At 45.9% G+C, this 17475-nt stretch overlaps 1 protein-coding gene across 3 annotated transcripts in view; it reads right to left on the bottom strand.

The window, feature by feature from the left end:
- The window catches only part of CFAP65 (cilia and flagella associated protein 65), a 31719-nt gene that overhangs the window by 2909 nt on the left and 11335 nt on the right, over positions 1-17475 (bottom strand). For all 3 annotated transcript variants that reach the window (XM_069020901.1, XM_069020902.1, XM_069020903.1), the window contains exons 13-29: positions 17113-17358; positions 16468-16692; positions 16075-16227; positions 14650-14815; positions 13975-14103; positions 13259-13475; positions 12214-12342; positions 11755-11931; positions 11015-11081; positions 7101-7211; positions 6122-6313; positions 5229-5387; positions 3787-3927; positions 3221-3343; positions 2495-2632; positions 1942-2007; positions 97-311 (exon numbers count right to left, since the gene is read on the bottom strand). In XM_069020901.1, coding sequence (XP_068877002.1) covers positions 97-311; positions 1942-2007; positions 2495-2632; positions 3221-3343; positions 3787-3927; positions 5229-5387; positions 6122-6313; positions 7101-7211; positions 11015-11081; positions 11755-11931; positions 12214-12342; positions 13259-13475; positions 13975-14103; positions 14650-14815; positions 16075-16227; positions 16468-16692; positions 17113-17358 — 2654 coding nt within the window. The remainder of the gene's footprint in view (positions 1-96; positions 312-1941; positions 2008-2494; positions 2633-3220; positions 3344-3786; positions 3928-5228; positions 5388-6121; positions 6314-7100; positions 7212-11014; positions 11082-11754; positions 11932-12213; positions 12343-13258; positions 13476-13974; positions 14104-14649; positions 14816-16074; positions 16228-16467; positions 16693-17112; positions 17359-17475) is intronic.

Genomic DNA, 17475 nt, shown 5'->3' with positions numbered 1-17475 from the left:
GAGCAGCAGAGCAGAGTGCCAAGTTCAGTGCATATCAGAACATAGGCAGCCCTGGCTCAGATGAACATGCCAATCCAAAAAAGCACTATCTCTTACCGGGACAAGAAGTATTTGGGAAAATCCAAGGAGAACTTGCGTAGAAATTCCTCAATAGTGTAGGACCTGGCTGACACATCAAGGTGTAAGACCCAGGGCTTGGGAGGCTCTGGTTTGACCCGCACCTGGCTGGCATCTTTGCCCAACAGCAGCCCCCTCTCAAGGTGTCCAGGTGGCTGACTGGGTGTAGGGCGACTTTTAAGAGGGGGTAATGTCTGTTGGAGAGAAAGAAATGGCATGCACATAGTTGGTTCTTTGGCCAAAGTAGGCTGATATAGGTTTGAGCACAGGCATGAGAACTGAAAGCCCAGCAACCAGAGCCACCAGATCCTGGGTGTCAAAATGATCTTAGCACCACAGTACTGATATCAGGCATGAGCAGCCATAGTGGAAATCAGTTCTGTTCCCTTCTCACTGCCCAGTGTGCCAGCCCCAAGTGTCAACAGGGCTTCAGGGTCTCCCTAAGGTACTTGGGGCTGGTGTACTCCAATCCATCATTGTGGAAGCTCTTGCAAGCACACCGGCAGTGCTGTGGGAGAAGTGATGTACATGGATGGAATGCGTGGGGAAACTGCCCAAACCTGAAGAGAAACCAGGAACTAATTCTAGCCACACTACATGGGCCAACTTGGGGTTGCATTACTAGCAGTCAGGTTGGGGGAAGTTTCTTAGAGCAGTAGGCGGGATGCCTGGACCAGAAGGAGAAGCTCTCAGGCATCACAGGACTTCAACGATCTTTGAGACAGAGCTGTCCTGCCTCTGGAAATGAGGCCAGGGGCCTTCACTGCTACTTACACAGGCATAGCAGGCTCCAAATTATCTCTAGAGGTTAAAACCCCAGAGGACTAAATGAAACTGTTTTTACCTTTCTGCAGACATCCTTACGCTCATCCAGAAAATGCCTTGACCTGCATCACTGATCACACCAAACAGCACAGGGCAAACAGTCCAAGCTAGAGTTGCCCTGAGCTGATTACTTCACACAGAACAGTGCAGGGCATGCAAAGGCACTCCACAGGGTCTCAGGAGCACTGCTACAGCCTCCCTGCGATGGCATTCCTGAGATAACAAGCTGCATCTCTTTGTTGCCTCAATCCTCTCAGGCCCAGCCTCCCCTCAGCTCCCCTAAATCTTCCCATATCTTGGGTTAGCTGGTCATCCATGAGCCCTGTCATTCCCACAGCACATCCTGCTGATGGCTATGGGCGCTGCTGGCTCTTCCTTTGGGCTCAGATAGTTCTGCAGAGTACTCACTGGGACCTTGTTTCACACCTTCCCACCACTGCTGGAAAAGCTGTCTTACACCAGTGCATACAGTTGTGCACTTGAGTGGAAACTGAGATGAACCAGGCAAATTGAGCTTTAATGCTTTCTGTGCATTTAAACCAAGGCAGTTCCTGCCTGCAGCTTCTCCTGAGAAACAGAACACAGCTCATCTAGAGGTGAGGGAAAAGTTTGCATCACGTTCTCCCAGGGTCCTGCTGCTTTCTGCTGTGACACAGTCCATTATGGCCCCAGAATGAAATCAGTACAGGTACCAATTGCCCTGTCTGTGTGCATCTTTTCTGCTTATTTGAAACCTTTACCCCTTTTTCCAGTCATGGGTGCGCATTTGATGCCACTTTCAGTTCCCATTCACCTCAGCTGGAAAGTTACTGGCCACAGAACACACAGCCAGACAGTCTGATTCTTCTGGCTCCTCCAAACAGTCTGTCTCCCAAAGCCTTGAAGCTACAAATCCTGCTGTGCTCTCTGTCCAGACTCCCACACTGTGATAACCAGCATCTGCCTCTTTTCTAAAGCAGTCAGTTTGATTCTACCACGAGTGAGACAGGCCTGACTTACCTTGTATTTCCTGATCACAGCTGAGGAGTCAGAAAGATTTTCTGTTTCAGCAGAATCTGATAACCTCTGAAAAAAAAAAAAAAAAAATTTAAAAAAAGAAGAAGAAGAAGAATTACCATGTAGGAAAGATATGGAGCAGAACAAGACTTTAGGATTTTTTTTAACCTTGTGCCAGCTGAGAGTCAATGATCTCATCCTCCATTCTTCATTCAGGCCACATTCTTACTGCTAGCTACACATTTCTCTCCAGTGTTTATTCATGGTTAAAAATCCAACCATTGGTTTCCAGAGCCACTGGCTTTGTTTTTCCAAAGGCTTCTCATGCACTTCCAAATTTCAGATGGTCACTAGCAATTTCAGACTTTGTAAGATGATTCTTGGCTTGAAAACGAGATCTCATTTTCCACTAACCACAGATCAGCTTTGAGGTCTTTAACAGATCAGAGCCTCATGTCCTCTTAACAACTTGCCTAGGTTTTCCTAAAGAATTGTCAACACTGGCTGCTGTTTCTTGAGTCAAGCTAAGCTGGTGCAGGGTTTTGAGAGCACTTACCACTGAAGGTGATGTTAGCTTCCTTTTAGTCCCAAGGTCCTTCTCTGTGATGGTGAATTCCACAGCCCGCCGTTCCTTCTCCTCTTCCCACTTGTGCAGGTCCCTCTCATACTGAACCAGGGACTCCTGGATGTACACCTATGAAGCAAACCATAACTGAAGAGAGCAGGGTTAGAAAAGAGTTGCAAATAACAGTTTCTGGCTCAAGTCCATGCCTGTTTCTCCCCTTCAGGAGGAACCCAATTGCTTTTCATGTATTCCAGTGGCAGGAAGAGGAAAAAACAGTGGCATTTAAAGACTCAGATGGAGAAGATATACTCTTTTGCCAAAGAAAACTTGGAAGGTGTCCAGGGGGACACTACTGTTAGTCTGTGTCCCCAATAATATTAAAGCAGTGAGACTTGTCTTTTACAGATATCAAGTCTTTGGCATCCACTGAAAGCCACTCCCATTCAAACCATCACTTCTTGTGTAATTAGCAACTGGGTTCCCCTCACAAAGCCATACATTGCACACTTACACTTCATCTAGTGAGCCACACAGACAGAAAGACACTTAAAGCATCAGGAAGGATGAAGCTCAGTGTCTTCAGGAATGAGAAGTGTGTATCAAAGAAGGCTTCCTTCAGCTGGAAGCAGCAGGCAGTTGACTGCTGGGGTCAGCCATTTGGGAACCACAATAACATGGCCAGGTCACGGTAATACACAGGTACTTCTCGGGTCTCACCTCACACACCAGATTTATTCTGCAGAGGGAGGGCTTCCTTGTAGGTTGTAGGGTGATGAAGCAGGGGATACTCTCTCCAGGCTGCACAACCCCTGACTTTGGAGTAATCTCCAACATGTGGGCCTAGGGGCAGGGGGAGGAGAATAAAATTTAAAAAAAAACCAAACAGAAAAACCCCCAGAGCAACTATGTCACTGTCCTGGGACCTTCCTGTGTGCTTTCTCTTTGCAGGAAATACACCTGTCCTTCTCAGAGGTATGTGGCATGAGAGAGATGCAGTGGACATATTCTAAGAACAAACATGGCCTTTGCTGGTGGACAGAGTCCTGAGGTTTGTTATTGCATTCTGTAGTTCCAGCTTCATGTAACCTCACCAAAGTCTTCAGATTTCCCTTCTGAATTCCTGTCGTTCTCCCTGTCCTAACCCTTGCCTTCACTTTTCCTTTCATCATCTAGTAGAAAGCCAATTCCCTAGAATCCATTTTTCTTGTTGCAAATGGAGTCGTAAGGTCCTTTCATGGTACAATATAGATGGGCAGGAAGGCTGTAGATCAAAGAGGACTCACCTTTTCTTTACAGCAGCTTATGTGCCAGGCAAACACAACTGCCGTGTTCTTCAAGATATTGTTGAGAAAGACAAGTTGATCAGCTTTGGTGCAGTCTGGGATATTTCCAAGGCAAATCCTGTGATGGGACAAAGTGGCTGCCTGCAGGAAGCAAGGAGAAACCAGAAGGAACAGCAGGGAAGGATGGTGGGATCTAGCCATTGGGGAAGGGCAGTCACACAGTCATCTCTAAATTATCCAGCAATTCACAGGTAATATCAACCAAGTATCTGTAATATGACAACTTGAGGGAGTGTAACAGTTTTTTGCTCTGGTTACAATGACTTTACCTCAAAAGGCCAGCTCTGTTGCAGTGGGATTGAGTGAGCAATGAATAAGACAACACTGGTGCTGGACAGGAGAGGATCTCAAGAGCACAGAGGACCAGTAACACCCCGATTCTCTCTTCAGCACTTGCGGTTCAGGCCTTTTCCTACTTCAGCTGAGAAACATGAGGTGTGTGCTTGTGCAAAATTCCTATCAACCTGACTGAGTTTTGGGAAATTGATCCCTAATACACTTTGCTACTAGTATGCTACTAGTTTGTCTCATTCTCCAGACACAGTGCAATCTCTAGTTAAGTAACCATTAGAGAAAGAAACTTGATTCCAGACAACAGAGCCTTGCGGAATGCCATCTTCATTGTCAGACTGAGACAGTTTTCAATCATCTTCTCTTTGCTGTTCTCCGGAATATAATCACCCTGCTGGAAGCCAAAGAGCCCAAGGAGCTGTGGCTGGCTCCAAGGAAGGCATGCTAATGTCACACAGGATGAATCTCTACCTGGCAGGAGAATGCCTCTCTGCTATGTAACGCTCATTCACTGTGCTTGGATCTGCGGGTGAGTTTAACAACAGATTGTCCAGGCTGGCAGGCCAGCACTAGCCAGGACAGACAAGCTCCTGCTGAGCCAGCAGCAGGTCAAACAAGTGCATTCCTCTGCACGTGCCTGAATAGGTGACCATCCTGCAGTCAGCATTCAAGTTATGAATCATCTGAGTTTGGCTGTGAAATGGTGGCAGCCAAGCCCTGACAGGGTATGTCAGGAGTATAATGGCCTTTTTGAGAATGATTTAGCAAAGAAAAAGGTGGTGTAGCTGCATACAAGAAAGACACCTGTGATGGGAGGTAACTTCTAAGAAAAAAATCAGTACATGAACAAATCCTAAACCCATTTTTGTTCTAATGGCTATGGAAGTGACAAGCTGGAAGGAAGACACCTTTCAGCTTCCATGAGTTAAGCTCTAGATCACCTGCTGGAAGGGAAATATCTTGTTTTATCTCATGGCAAATGAATTCTCCTGCAACACAGGCTACTGCAAGATGGGGCCAGTTGTATATTTCAGTCTCTCTCACACATTCCTGGACTGATCATATTGCTCATATCCCACACCTGGACTTACCTGCCCAGGCACAGTTAGCTTGGCAGAACCTGAATAGTCTGCAGAAGAAACAAATTGGCTGGATGTGTCAGTCTTTTGTACAGTATTTGGATTGTAGCCTACTCCCTGGAAAGTGACAGGGGTCGACTCACCCTCCAGGATGTGGATGGGAACATCAACCTGCCTTGGACAAAATAAAAGTTTTAAGTCCAGAGTCATCTTTTGGAGAGATGTGCAATAAGCTAGCATACTTGCTAATGGACTGGTCTAAATACACCCCATGCATGGATAAAGACAAATCCAGTCTCTTTTGCTCTTTCAGGCCTTGACCTTTCCTGCTAGCCCAGGAAAGCTGGTTAAGTAGTCAATTAGCCAGTTACAGTATGAGATGGAGCAAAGGTTGGAGTTTCTAAAATTAAATTTATTTATTATTCCATGCATTCACCACAGACTAGACCAATAAGTAGTGCTCCAGCTCTGGCCCTGCCTGCTTGCTGCAGCCCAGGACACAGCTCTTGGGAAGGCTGTTTCCAGAGGTTTGCAGCAGCATACACTGCAACAATGGAAGCACTGACTTCAGTCTCTTTGGTGCGAAATTTTGGAGGCCAACAATTAACCACAAATCTGAACAGATACTATTGATATCCCCAGTTACTGTTTGATCCTTGAAAAATATATACTGGGATGACTCTGGTTGTGGAAGATATCTCTTCTTGGGAAGACAAAACTTTTGAGACAGCAATTTATCTGCTCCATTTCCAGACCAGACCAGCCACTCATTTGCTTTCAAGACTTTGCTTCTTGGAGTAATAGAGCTCAATTCAGCCATAGCATGACAGGGACCAACCATCAGTAAGAAACCTAAGGAATTTTATGTCAACAACAGAATCTTTCAGTCATGAGGAGGGTCTTACCGAGTATGTTTTAGCTTCCAGTGGAGAGAAGATCCACTCAATGTGGCCTGTTTCACCAGGGGGAATTTCTCCTCTAGGAGTTAGGCAGACAAACACAGGATGCTGAAAATTCTTCTCCTGTATCTTCACAATGTTGTCCAGTTGAACCTCAAATGTCACAGGCATGGAGCCACCATTGTAGAGTTTATAAATCTGAAGTGAGTCAGAAAGAGCAGTGCTTATTATACCAGGTACAAGTTAAACTAGTTAACACTTCCACAGAGGATGCTGATAAGCATTAATATTTAATTAATCAGCTTATCTCCTAAGAATAAGGAGACCTCATAGTGTCAAGATTTAACACTGAGGCTCTGATAGGCAGCTGTGCTGAAGGTTTATCACCACACATGTACACTGATAACCAAAGTGCCTCTCCAAATGGTACCCTGCCAATTCACAGTACGGGAAAACTAATACAAATTAGCTAAAGGGATCACTGTAAAGTGGATTACTTAAAATGCAAAAACAATTGTATTAAAGCGATCTTAATTCAATTTAGACTTGTTCATTTCCCAAGTAAATTAGACAGAACAGAATCAAAACTGCCTTTTTGCTGAATAAGAGTTTAAGGAAGTCAAATTAATTTACTAAAAACTAATTAGGATTTATTTCCAGAGTACTTGGAATGGCTAGGCAAGTTTTCACTCAGACCCAATGCAAGAGAATAAGTGAACAGCCCAACATGCCTCACAAGCATTCTGATTAGAGTGAACACCAAATCTTGTCAAACTGGAGATGGTGAGAAGTACTTTCCCTGCTGCCATCCCAGCCACTATTTCCAAACTCTGCCTAGAACTATCCTCAAAGTTCTCCTGGGATGCTTTCCTGTGGAGGCCATTCCATTTCCTGAGAACTGCCTCAGACACTGCCTGTCTGTGGGATACAGTAGTACTAGCTCCTTCCCTATACTTGCTGCTGGGTTTGGCTCCAAGATGCTCACCTGTGTGGGGGGGTGGGAGCCTCCAACAGCAATGGGTGTGAAGTGGTGCTTATTGGATGCAAAATGAACGTACCGCTGGTTGTGTTCCACTGTCACACTGCTGAAGGTCAGCTGCAGTGGAAAGAAATGCAGTCACTTTCTCAAAGGGCCTTGGTCCTATCACTAAAAGCTGCACAAGGACTCTGAAGTACTTTGCAAGCTGAAGGCCACACAGTTACAGACTTAAATTTGTGATACCAGGATAGCGTGTCCTAAGAAAAAAAATCAAGGAAATGGAGAACCTACTCAAGATTTTCTCTTGTATCAGAAAGACTGTACTTTTCTCTCTGCTATGCCAAGCATCAGCATCAGTGCTTCTCCATGCAAGTGTATGGTGGAAATTCTCCATGAATGAAGGTGTGTGGACTGTCATAGCAGAGTGTGCAGCTGTCACAGCCAAATACTTTGGAAAGACAGGATTTAGGTAAGTAACGGCCTCGTCTTGGAAAGGACCATCTGGATGTCTTCTGGAGTGCTTCAAGAATGTGTCTAACACTCCAAAAGCTAGAAGCAAGTCCAAAAGCAAGAAGATCCCAGCTGAACTTTAAGTGATCAAGTCATAATCAAGAGTATCCTGTTAGCAAAGCAGCTGCCAGGCACTCCAAGCAAAGTGGAGAGATTTATGGAGCTATTTCAAAGGAAGGATTTTGCATTCACACAGGCTCCTGCATTTTGAGAAAAATGCAATCAGGCTGAAGATGCACCGATGAGGCACTGTTTTCTGCAGGATCACCCCAAAGTACCCCTGAGCTGTCTGCTTTGGGGTAGAGGCTGCAAAGCAGTCACCTAGTAAGTAATGTCTCTACATGGGCCAACAGGACCCAAGTTGCTGCAATTCACAATAAGTTAAGCCTGAAGCATGGCTGTTTTTCAAATGCATGTGTAAAAGATAGAGAGAATGTTGGCAAAGATAGACACCCGCAAGAGATACCATATCAGCTGCTTTAAAAAGAGCAGAGAATGACAACTCCTTTTATAAAACCCATTCCAGTTCAGATGAAGAGGGAGCAAAGAACTAGAAATACAATGTTAGCAAGGTCCCACACAGGATCTTATCAAAGCACTACATGAGCATTCAGCCTCCTGAGAATCACAGTTTGCCAGATTAAGTGAAAGCAGGAGGAAGACAAAAGCTTTGCCTTCAAACTTCAAGGGAAAAAGGCATAGGAACCTCCCTGAGCTTTGGGAGTGAAACACCCATTTATATAACTTCAGTCAAAAAGCCATCTTGCATTCCGACAGACCAGAACTGCCGAGGAAAATCTGTCATCAGTTTCCATTTGACACAAGATATGACATTTAGAGGATTATCAGTTAAAGAAAGGCAAATGGACAAAAGCAAAGACCTGCTACAATCAATTCTCCTTCTGGAGTGCATAGACTTCATCCCACAGTGAAGAATTAAGAGCATAAGAGGGGTGCCAGGGGATGCCAGATTCCTTAGGGAGGACAGCTGCCTGCAGAACCCGTGCTGCAGGTGATAACATCTCAGAATACCTAACTAGCAGCTATGAAGTGAAGTGCAAACACTTGCAGTTTATAGAACCTATGTGCTCAGGGATTCTCCTTGGGATCCAGCCCTTCTCTCCCGGAAGTTCTGTGAACTAGCCTACCTCATCCTGCAACACATGCAGCTGGCTGGGCTTTTCCTACTAAAACTGCTGAGGGCTGCAAGTTCTGCCTAGCCAAATGATCTCAGAGCTCTGAGAACAAGCAGTCTTACAGGTGAAGAGGCAAAGGACAATCTGTGAAAGCATTAGGCAGTGGAAGGCCTTGTTTCCCTACTGCACAAGGAATTGGGTAACACACACGTCCCACATGAAGTCTCCTTCTACAGCCAGAAGAAATTGCAAATGAGAAATCAGTTTGGGTCCTTTAGAGTACCTATAAATCATCAGAGGACTAAAAATTGGCCACTGAATGGCGAAGGAAGAACAGACAAGGAGCTTCTCCTGAAAATGAAGTAGACAGGCTCTGTTGGGGAAAGAGAGGAGCGGGAGGTCAAAATCTATCCATGTGGGTAAAGTCATCACAGAAGTAAATTTAAACCCAAAGAAAAAGCAGACAATGGCTTGCAGGTGGCTAACACCACTGCTCTGAAGCCAAGTAATTTGGAATCTGACTGAGTAACCAGGCAATACCCCAGCCCAATGGTCTCCTCTGTTTATTGTTCCTTTCTGAAATTTCCAAAGCTTAACTTTTCAGATGACATTACAGCATTTGCTTCCCTTAAGGTTAGCATATGTTCTGCACATTTCACCAGAATCACAGGTGAAGATTTGCTCAGCCCTGGAATGTGAGCACACTTAGGGCTGTTTCTGCCACAGGAGTTGGAAACTCTGTGCACTTCATGCCATGACTGCAAGCAAAGCAGGCACACTGTGTTCAGTCCCTCAGCTGCCCTCTTTGCAGAAGCATCTCCCACTCCTATTTTGTCAATGTCAGCAGTTCAGTACTGGCATTGCATCTCTGCAGGTTGCAACCACCTGCACTGCTCCATGCCTCTGGACTGGCTTCTACAGTTCCTATTGCCAGAGCTCAAATGCACCAAGGGATCTTTTCATCTCCATGCTTTTCCAGCCCCTTCTGCAAGGACAGCATGACAGAGGGTGGTGTCCTCCGGTAGCCACCAAAGCCAGTGGCTATATGGCAAGAGAGGATGTATACCCTACAGGCTTCTGGTGCTCCAAAGCCTCTTCCCTCACTGGCCAGCTAGCGAAAGGCTCATAGCCACTCTCAGGATTGTGCCAGGCAGGCAGAGCACAGGGAGCCCGTCCAAGGGCTTTGAGGGAAGGCACAGTTAAGCCACTGTTTGAACAGCTTGGTGAAAGGGTTGGATTTTCAGCTGACAACAGTCCTGAAAGAAAAGAAAAATAAAAGAGATGTGTGAACACAATGGTCTCATAGGAAACTTCAGAGACAGACAGGAAGGCTCAGCCGGGCATGAGTGGTGCCTGGCAGAGCGCAAGGTGACTTTGACTCTAACTGACAGTTTGAGAGAGGGGGAGAGAGGGAAATTAGTTTCAAGCCTGAGGAAATGCTCAGGGAAAACACACCACTGTCACTGTCAGCTCTGGGATGCTTTAGAAAGCAGCAAAGCAGGAAGAATGAGTAAGAATCTCCTCCACCATTGGTAGGAGAAATAAGTGGGTGGACAAAGGCTGCAGCCAACCAGGAACACAGGGAATACTCTCTGGGCTTGGGGAAGCAGCTGACCCCAGAGCTGGAAGATGCACTGCCACCCTGTTCATTCCCAAACTACCATCACAACAGGTGGTATATTTGGAGAAAAGCACATTCCAGGGGGTGTTGAAGAGCATAGAGAATTGATGAGATGGAGAGATTCAGGAAAGCTGCATATGAGAGAAGCAGGATGGGCTGCAGATCTGAACTCCAGCCACATTGCATGGAACAACTCACAGTGACACAGATGAAATGAGGGCAAGCATGCACAGGGATCCTGACCATGAGTTACACCAGAGTGTGGAAAATATGCAGGGACTGTAAAACCTGGGAAGGCTGTTTTGGGCTTTGAGCTGTCTTGAAGGAAGAAGCAATTCTGCACTAACACCACTAACAAAATACAAAGGTTAATAATAAATAAAAACCAGTCCTCTTGCTGAAGGACCCAACAGATGGTCCAAGGACCGTTTTGCTAGTTCACTGCCCATATCACACTGTGCTGGAACGACAAGTGTGTCAGAATATTGGTTTTATGTCTCTGCTTGGCCCTCTGTTACTGCCTGGGCAGTGCAAATTCCAGGGGAAGGCCACAGGCCCCTGTATGTTATGCAGCTTCTGGGGAAAACACCTCTTAATTCAGTTCCTACCTGCTGCTGTTCTGCAGCTGGAAGGAAGGATACCTGCTATCTTACCAGAATCTCATGGCCATAGGAAATCTTCAGCAGGACAGGGAGGCGATCAGTGCCAATGAAATCATGTCTAGCAGTGAAAGAGGAGAGAGAGGAAAACAGTAGAAATCAATCTTGTGCCCAGGATGACAGAGTCAGTCACACAGAACATTAGAGACAATTCACTTCCCAGCTAAAGAGTCACTGTTGCGTAAGGGCCGGGGGGAGGTGGGGGGGAACCCAGTTGTGTTTGGGTGGGAATGAGTGATACAATGTTGATTTTAGTCATACACCTATTTAGGGACCCAAGTTTCTAGGCCAAAAAAATGCCAGTACTTCTCAGATATGGTCTGCTTTGAAAGGGAAAGTGTTCAGCTTTCTTCGTACCTTCTGCAGGCACACAAGGGCTGGCAGCTCTAGCTGATGACAAAAATAAAAATATCACTACATAATCAAAAGCACAGCAAGTGCAGCATCTTGTTCATCTCCTCAACTGTCAAGTCAAGGAAGACCAGTGTCCCCAGCATGTCACACTAAATGCCTTTTGCACCGCAGTGTTAAAGGACATTAAAACATTCTCCTGAGGAATTCAAGCTCTGTGGGGTCCAGAAACTGGACATGCTGAGGAACTTTCTATTTGCCCAGCCTCTGCAGTGGAACATATGAAGGGGAAGGAAAATCTGGCATGGAAACTCAGGGGACTGACAGCATGTGTTGTTCTGGCACTCAGCATGAAGCTCTGAAGAACAGGTACTTGTCATCACCTGTGTGAGAGCTGGACAGATTTCTCCTGCCCTGGGAGAAGTGTTCCTGACTTTGGGGAAACACTGAAGAGTTGGTTATCCTGAATTCTCATCTGGTGCAGCTCCTGGGGGGTAAAGTCAGTGTCTTCTGCCCAGTGCTCCATGTCTATCTTCTGATCAGAAGGAAACAAGAAGGCCCTAGGGAACAAATCAGCTGGTCAGCAACAAGGACATGCAACTTCCCCAGGGCCATGGTCAGCATATTCAATCCAAATGGGCTTAGCCCAGATGGTGGCCACATCACATGTCATCAGGTCTGATCTGCAGCTCTTTGATTGCTTCCCCACCCAGACTCACCAAGAGATCTCGGCTGCAGCCGTGCCTACAAACCCCACCCTATCAACATGCAAATTTCTCACAGCCCTTTGAGCACTTACAGAGCCCCAGAAAGAAGGCTGAGCTCCAGGGAGCACTGCTTACCAGTCCACAGGTACCACACCCTTGTTCTCCAGCAGAAGCCTCGCGATGGTAGGCTCTGAGCCTACCGGGGCAGACCCAAAGTCAAAATCCAGCAGGAGAGGGGTGTACACTGGAGGGATCAAGCATGTGCTGGTCACAGGAGAGAAAGAGATATTAAACTGAAACAGGAGGAAGGGTCATCAGGGCATGACAGGGGAAAGATCATTCTATACTGGCTGTCTTCCTTATAATTCTTGTCTGACCTTCTATTCCTGGCCCTTTTGAGAGAAAGGATACTGGGCATAAGGCAGACCTTCTGATTTTCTTTTAAAAATCTTTTATACAGGTCTAATGAGAGTGAGTGACATAAGAGAGTCCTGCTTACCCTGAAGTCTCTCTTTAGCTCCCCAGGACAAGGAAGTCACTGACATACAGGCCCAATGGAGGGCCACCAAAATGGCTGAGAGCTGGAGCACACTGACCAGGCTTGATGGGGCTCTGAGCAACTTGGTCTAGTGGAAGGCACCCCTGCCCATGGCAGAAGCGTTGGAACTAGACAATCTGCAAGGTCCTTTTCAACCCAAACTATTCTATGATTACAAGGAGCAACTAAGAGACCTGGATTTGTTCAGCCTTACGAAGCAAGGACTCAGGGATGGCAACCACACAATTTGCAATACAAGATACTCTGATGAGATGCTAGGAAAAAGGTTTTTACCATGGAAATGGTTAAGCAGGAGCTCAGACAAGCTGTGGTTTCTTTGTCCTCAGAGATTCAGCACTGAACTGAATAAGGCCCGAGGCAACCTCATCTATATGTCCTGGCTTTGGGCAAGGGGCTACACCAGAGACTTTTGGAGGTCCATTGCAATTAAATTATTCTCTGTTTCTGTGACTCCTTTCTAGGGAGCTTAAGCAGAGAAGTGGAGGTGAGCAACTGCCTACAGCAGTTAGGATAGAATAACAGGGTGCTACGCAGCAGGGAGCTGCAACACATGCCAATAAGCATCTCCATCTGGCTCATGCAAAGGACTCAAAGACCCTCTGAGCCATTCCCTCATCTTACCTGTGCCTTGTGGGAACTCTGTAGGTGAGCTCACCAGGAGTTGGGTCTCGCTCCAAGTATTCATTCAGTGTGTCCAAAGAGAAGAGCTTCCAGATGTGCAACTTGCTGGTACTCCCTGTTATAGTGGCATCTGTGATGCGCAAAGTTGGGTAGGTGCCCGTTGCTACAATGCAGCAGAGGGGCTGCTGCTTCTCTTTTGTGCTTGCAAGATCTGCAGCTTGGGAGAGAAAGAAACACCAAAAAGTAGTCATGCACCATTAGGGGGCTGCTGCCTGGGTCATTTTGACTGCAGCAAAGGGGAAAGAGGCCCTACCAAGACCAAAGAAAGAAACAATGGGCCTTTGTACATGTCTTTTCTTTGGCAGCTTCTCAAAACCCCTAAATCACTGACTTCTAGTTGTACCTTGACTTCTGCATTTAGATATCACCAAAAGACTATGAATATGATCCTTTTCAACAGTGTCTTTACACAATTGAGTTCTGCGCTATGTGAAAAAAACCTTTTTTGATTTAAGCCTACAGCCTAATTATTTTATGAAGTGCCCCTTGTTTTCACACTGAAAAATCATGAACAGTTATTTATATCTTGTCTTCTCCCTATCATTCATATGACATTACATTTTTCACTTTCCAAGCTGAAAACTCCTTGTCTGGCTAGTCTGTTCTTTTACAAACACTGTCCCCCACCTCTGAACATCCCAAAACATCCCTCTCACCTGTGGGTGTGCAAATAGCATATTTGATTGACCAGGTGTAACGCAGTCGACGAGCTGGCCTTACTTTTATTCGGACAAAAGCTTTTGATCTTGCTAAGATTGTTCCTCTCGAGTGTTCCAGCTCTAGAGCTGTAGGATACAAGAGATGGCATGAGCTCTTGGCATCACTGTCTTTTACACCACAAATGTGGTGGCACACAGATCCCTAAGTCTACTTGCACTCCAGCCACTGCCACCCCTTGTCTAATTGTTAGGATTAGCTTCAGGTTTTGAACTTGGGATTCCCAGACTACAACTGCAGGCAGCTCATTGGGAGTACCCAGATTGCCTTTGGCCAGCAAAGAATAGGGAACTTCCCAACAGGAGGTCCTCTAGAAAGGCGGCACCACCATTTTTTCTGGTAAGGTCCTTTATTTAACTTCCTTCTCTGCTGGGAAATTGTATCTTATTTCAAGATCCAGATTGGTCTAACTTCAGTTGTCAGACTCTGGATTATTGTTTTTCCAGCAAGATAGAAGAGTCATTTCCTATGCAAAGGAGCAGACAGCTTGAGGTTGGAGAGAATCAGTGCAAGCAAGCCAGTAACCACTCTAACCTCTGAGTTCATTCTAGACTGATTTTGGAGAAAAGAGAGGAAAGCTAAGGTCCCGTCCCATGCTAATTCCTTTACAGTACCCAGTGGATCGCTGCGGACCTCCTCAGGGTTATGGGGCCCTGTGATGAGTTGTTCCACACTGAGGATGTAATTCAGAGTACAGATCCCATCATTTAGCAGTACAATGCTGCAGCTTTGTTGACCACCAACTAGAACATTTCCAAGGTCCAGATGCTCCTTTTGTGCCTGGAATACAAACCCGCCATGCTGAGGTCACTTTAACGTGTCAAGCATAGTAGTTGAGTGTAGCCACCACTTATCTCACCACGTGCTGATCCCTTGGCACGTGCAGTGCAGTGCAGTGCAAAGGGCTCCCTGCTTTGTGTAGGACCTGGCATGCCCTGATAGAATCATTAAGGTTAGGAAAGATCTCTGAGATCACTGAGTCTACCCATTGACCTCACACTGCCAAGTCCACCACTAACCCATGTCCCTGAGTGCCACATCTACATGTCTTTTAAATACTTCCTGAAATGATGCTCAAGCAATTCTTTGGGCAGCCCATTCCAATGAGTGACAACCCCTTTCCTAAAGAAATTTTTCCAAGTATCCAATCTAAACCTCTCCTGGTGCAATTTGAGGTAATTTGCTCTTGCCTTTTGCTTATTACTTGGGAGAAGAGACCAACACCCACTTTGCTACAAACTCCTTTCGGGTAGTTGGAGCACAATAAAATGTGGAACAGGTCTGCAAGGGACTCAATCCCTCTTCCAAATGCTTTCTCCTACTGTTTTTTAGGGTGTTTCCTGGGTAGGATGTAGCTTATTCAGGGCTGTGAGACCACTAGCTGACCACCTGTATTTGGGCCAAGGATGAGAGATATTTGCTTGCCCTTTCGTGACTGCTTAAATAGTCCCCCTCTCTTTTGGCTAGTTGTGCGCTCACATACAATTTATAATGACTAAGTACCTTGAAGATATTATCACCCAACAATCAACATGATTTACATGGGGAAATGATTTACAAGGTATTATTTTATTTATCTCTGGTTCCTTAAGAAACCTGACTAAAAATTAAGGTGGCTGCACAGACCTGCAGGTAACAGGAAGAAAGCCAGGTGGAGGTGTACTGGCTGTGCCACTTTAAAAGGTCTGCTACACTTAGAAATCAGACTAACAGCAAAACAAATGGAGAAGGAGAGCAGACAGAATGAGAGGAGAGAACCATGATTCCCAAGAAGCCAAATGGCTTGCTTGGTTTAGTCTGGAAGAGAGCAATCCCAGAGGATTTGTGAAGGTCATATTTGAACTGGCAGGACATTTGCAACATGCTGCCATTAGGCCACTAGAATCAGTACTGTCATTTAAACTGAAAGCAGTGTCTGGGAATTTTGCTGTGAATCCTTATTGGCTGCCTCCAGTACAGATTTTGCAAAAAGGGAAAGTCCAAGACCCCATCCCACCCTAATATCCCCTACTGCTACTCAGTGGGCCCCTGCTCCTTACCCTGATGGTGCCTAGTGCGCCCTCTCCAATGACCCGTAAGACATAATGGACACCTTTGGGAGACACGAGGTCTGGGCTTTTCCAGCTCACAAACGCCACAGCTCGCAGCACATACTTGGTCTCCTTGTTAGGAGTAAAAGTCCATGCCTGAGCCTGCAATCACAAGAGGCAAGAGTGCTGACAGGAGCTCCAGTCCAGAGATAAACCCAAACACCTCAACAATTGCATTTAATGCACAGTCCCTTCTTCCATTATAGCTAACCTAGTTCTCTACAGACACACCACCTCCATCTGTGTCAAAGATTCACACAGGGAATGAACATCCAGATATTCAAAGCCAGCCTGTGGTTGTATTGTAGAGAGCAAACTAACTTTGGTAGAACTTGAACTTACCATGGCTTCAAAGGGCTGGAGGATCCCTGCAGTGGGACTGACAGACAGGATCTTACTGACAGACTGACAAATCTTCCATGTGAAAACCATGGGTAGCCTTGTGCAGTTTTTAATGGTGTACATTCGTGTAGAGGAGGTCCCTATATGGAGAGGCTTGAAGTAGAGATTTCCATCACCTTCTAAGTGCAAAAGCAAGGACTGCCCACAACTCTGGAGAACAATCTTCTGTGGAATTAAGATGAAAAGTAACAGACATTAACTAGAAGACTCAGCTACCTCAGGGGGGACCTTGCAAAGATGTTGCTCCTTCCAAGAGAGAAGCAAGAACAAACTGGATGTTAATGAGGAGGGGAAGCGCTTTAGGCTGTGCTGTCAAGTAGGGCCCTTAGCATAATACAGGGTATTCCAAGAGATGGAAATGCAAGGAACAAGGGGTACAGGACGTTTGGCACCACAAAGCCTTCTTTCTGCAATGTTGACCCCATAGTAAGTGTTGAAAATACTCTTTCATTCCTATTTCCAAAGGGAAAAATCCAAACTAAACATTAGGAGACATAATAGGCCTCACAGTGCAAGTCATTGTGAAAAGGGAAGACTACAGGGGAACAAAACTTTGCTCACCATCTTCCACTTCCCTCTCCTTACCTTGGTGTATGCAGGATAAGAGTTCAGCTGCAAAGGCAGGACATGCTGCTGCATGACTCTGTTAACTGGGTGAGTGGAGAGAAAGAAAATCTGGTGGCCTCCTGGCATGATGTGTCCTGAGCTGGGCTTGACCATAACAGAGGGACAGGCAGTTTGGTTCACACTGAAGGTTATCAAAGAGGTGCCTGTGTTGGACAACAGCATGCTGCAGTAGGTATCAGTGTCACAAACTACAGGAGGAAAAGTCTGGTGAAGACAAGCAAAAAGGTTTATTTTCACTGGGTTTAAAAACCAGCTTAACAAAAAAGTTTTCACTATATTCAGTTCCAGGTTCCAATAAGCACTATCCCGAGTCTATGGGGA

This window comes from Aphelocoma coerulescens, chromosome 7 (genome assembly GCF_041296385.1).
Source record: "Aphelocoma coerulescens isolate FSJ_1873_10779 chromosome 7, UR_Acoe_1.0, whole genome shotgun sequence".
NCBI classification, from domain to species: domain Eukaryota; kingdom Metazoa; phylum Chordata; class Aves; order Passeriformes; family Corvidae; genus Aphelocoma; species Aphelocoma coerulescens.
Note: the sequence above shows the minus strand (reverse complement) of the source record. Positions and strands in the feature narration are given on the sequence as shown.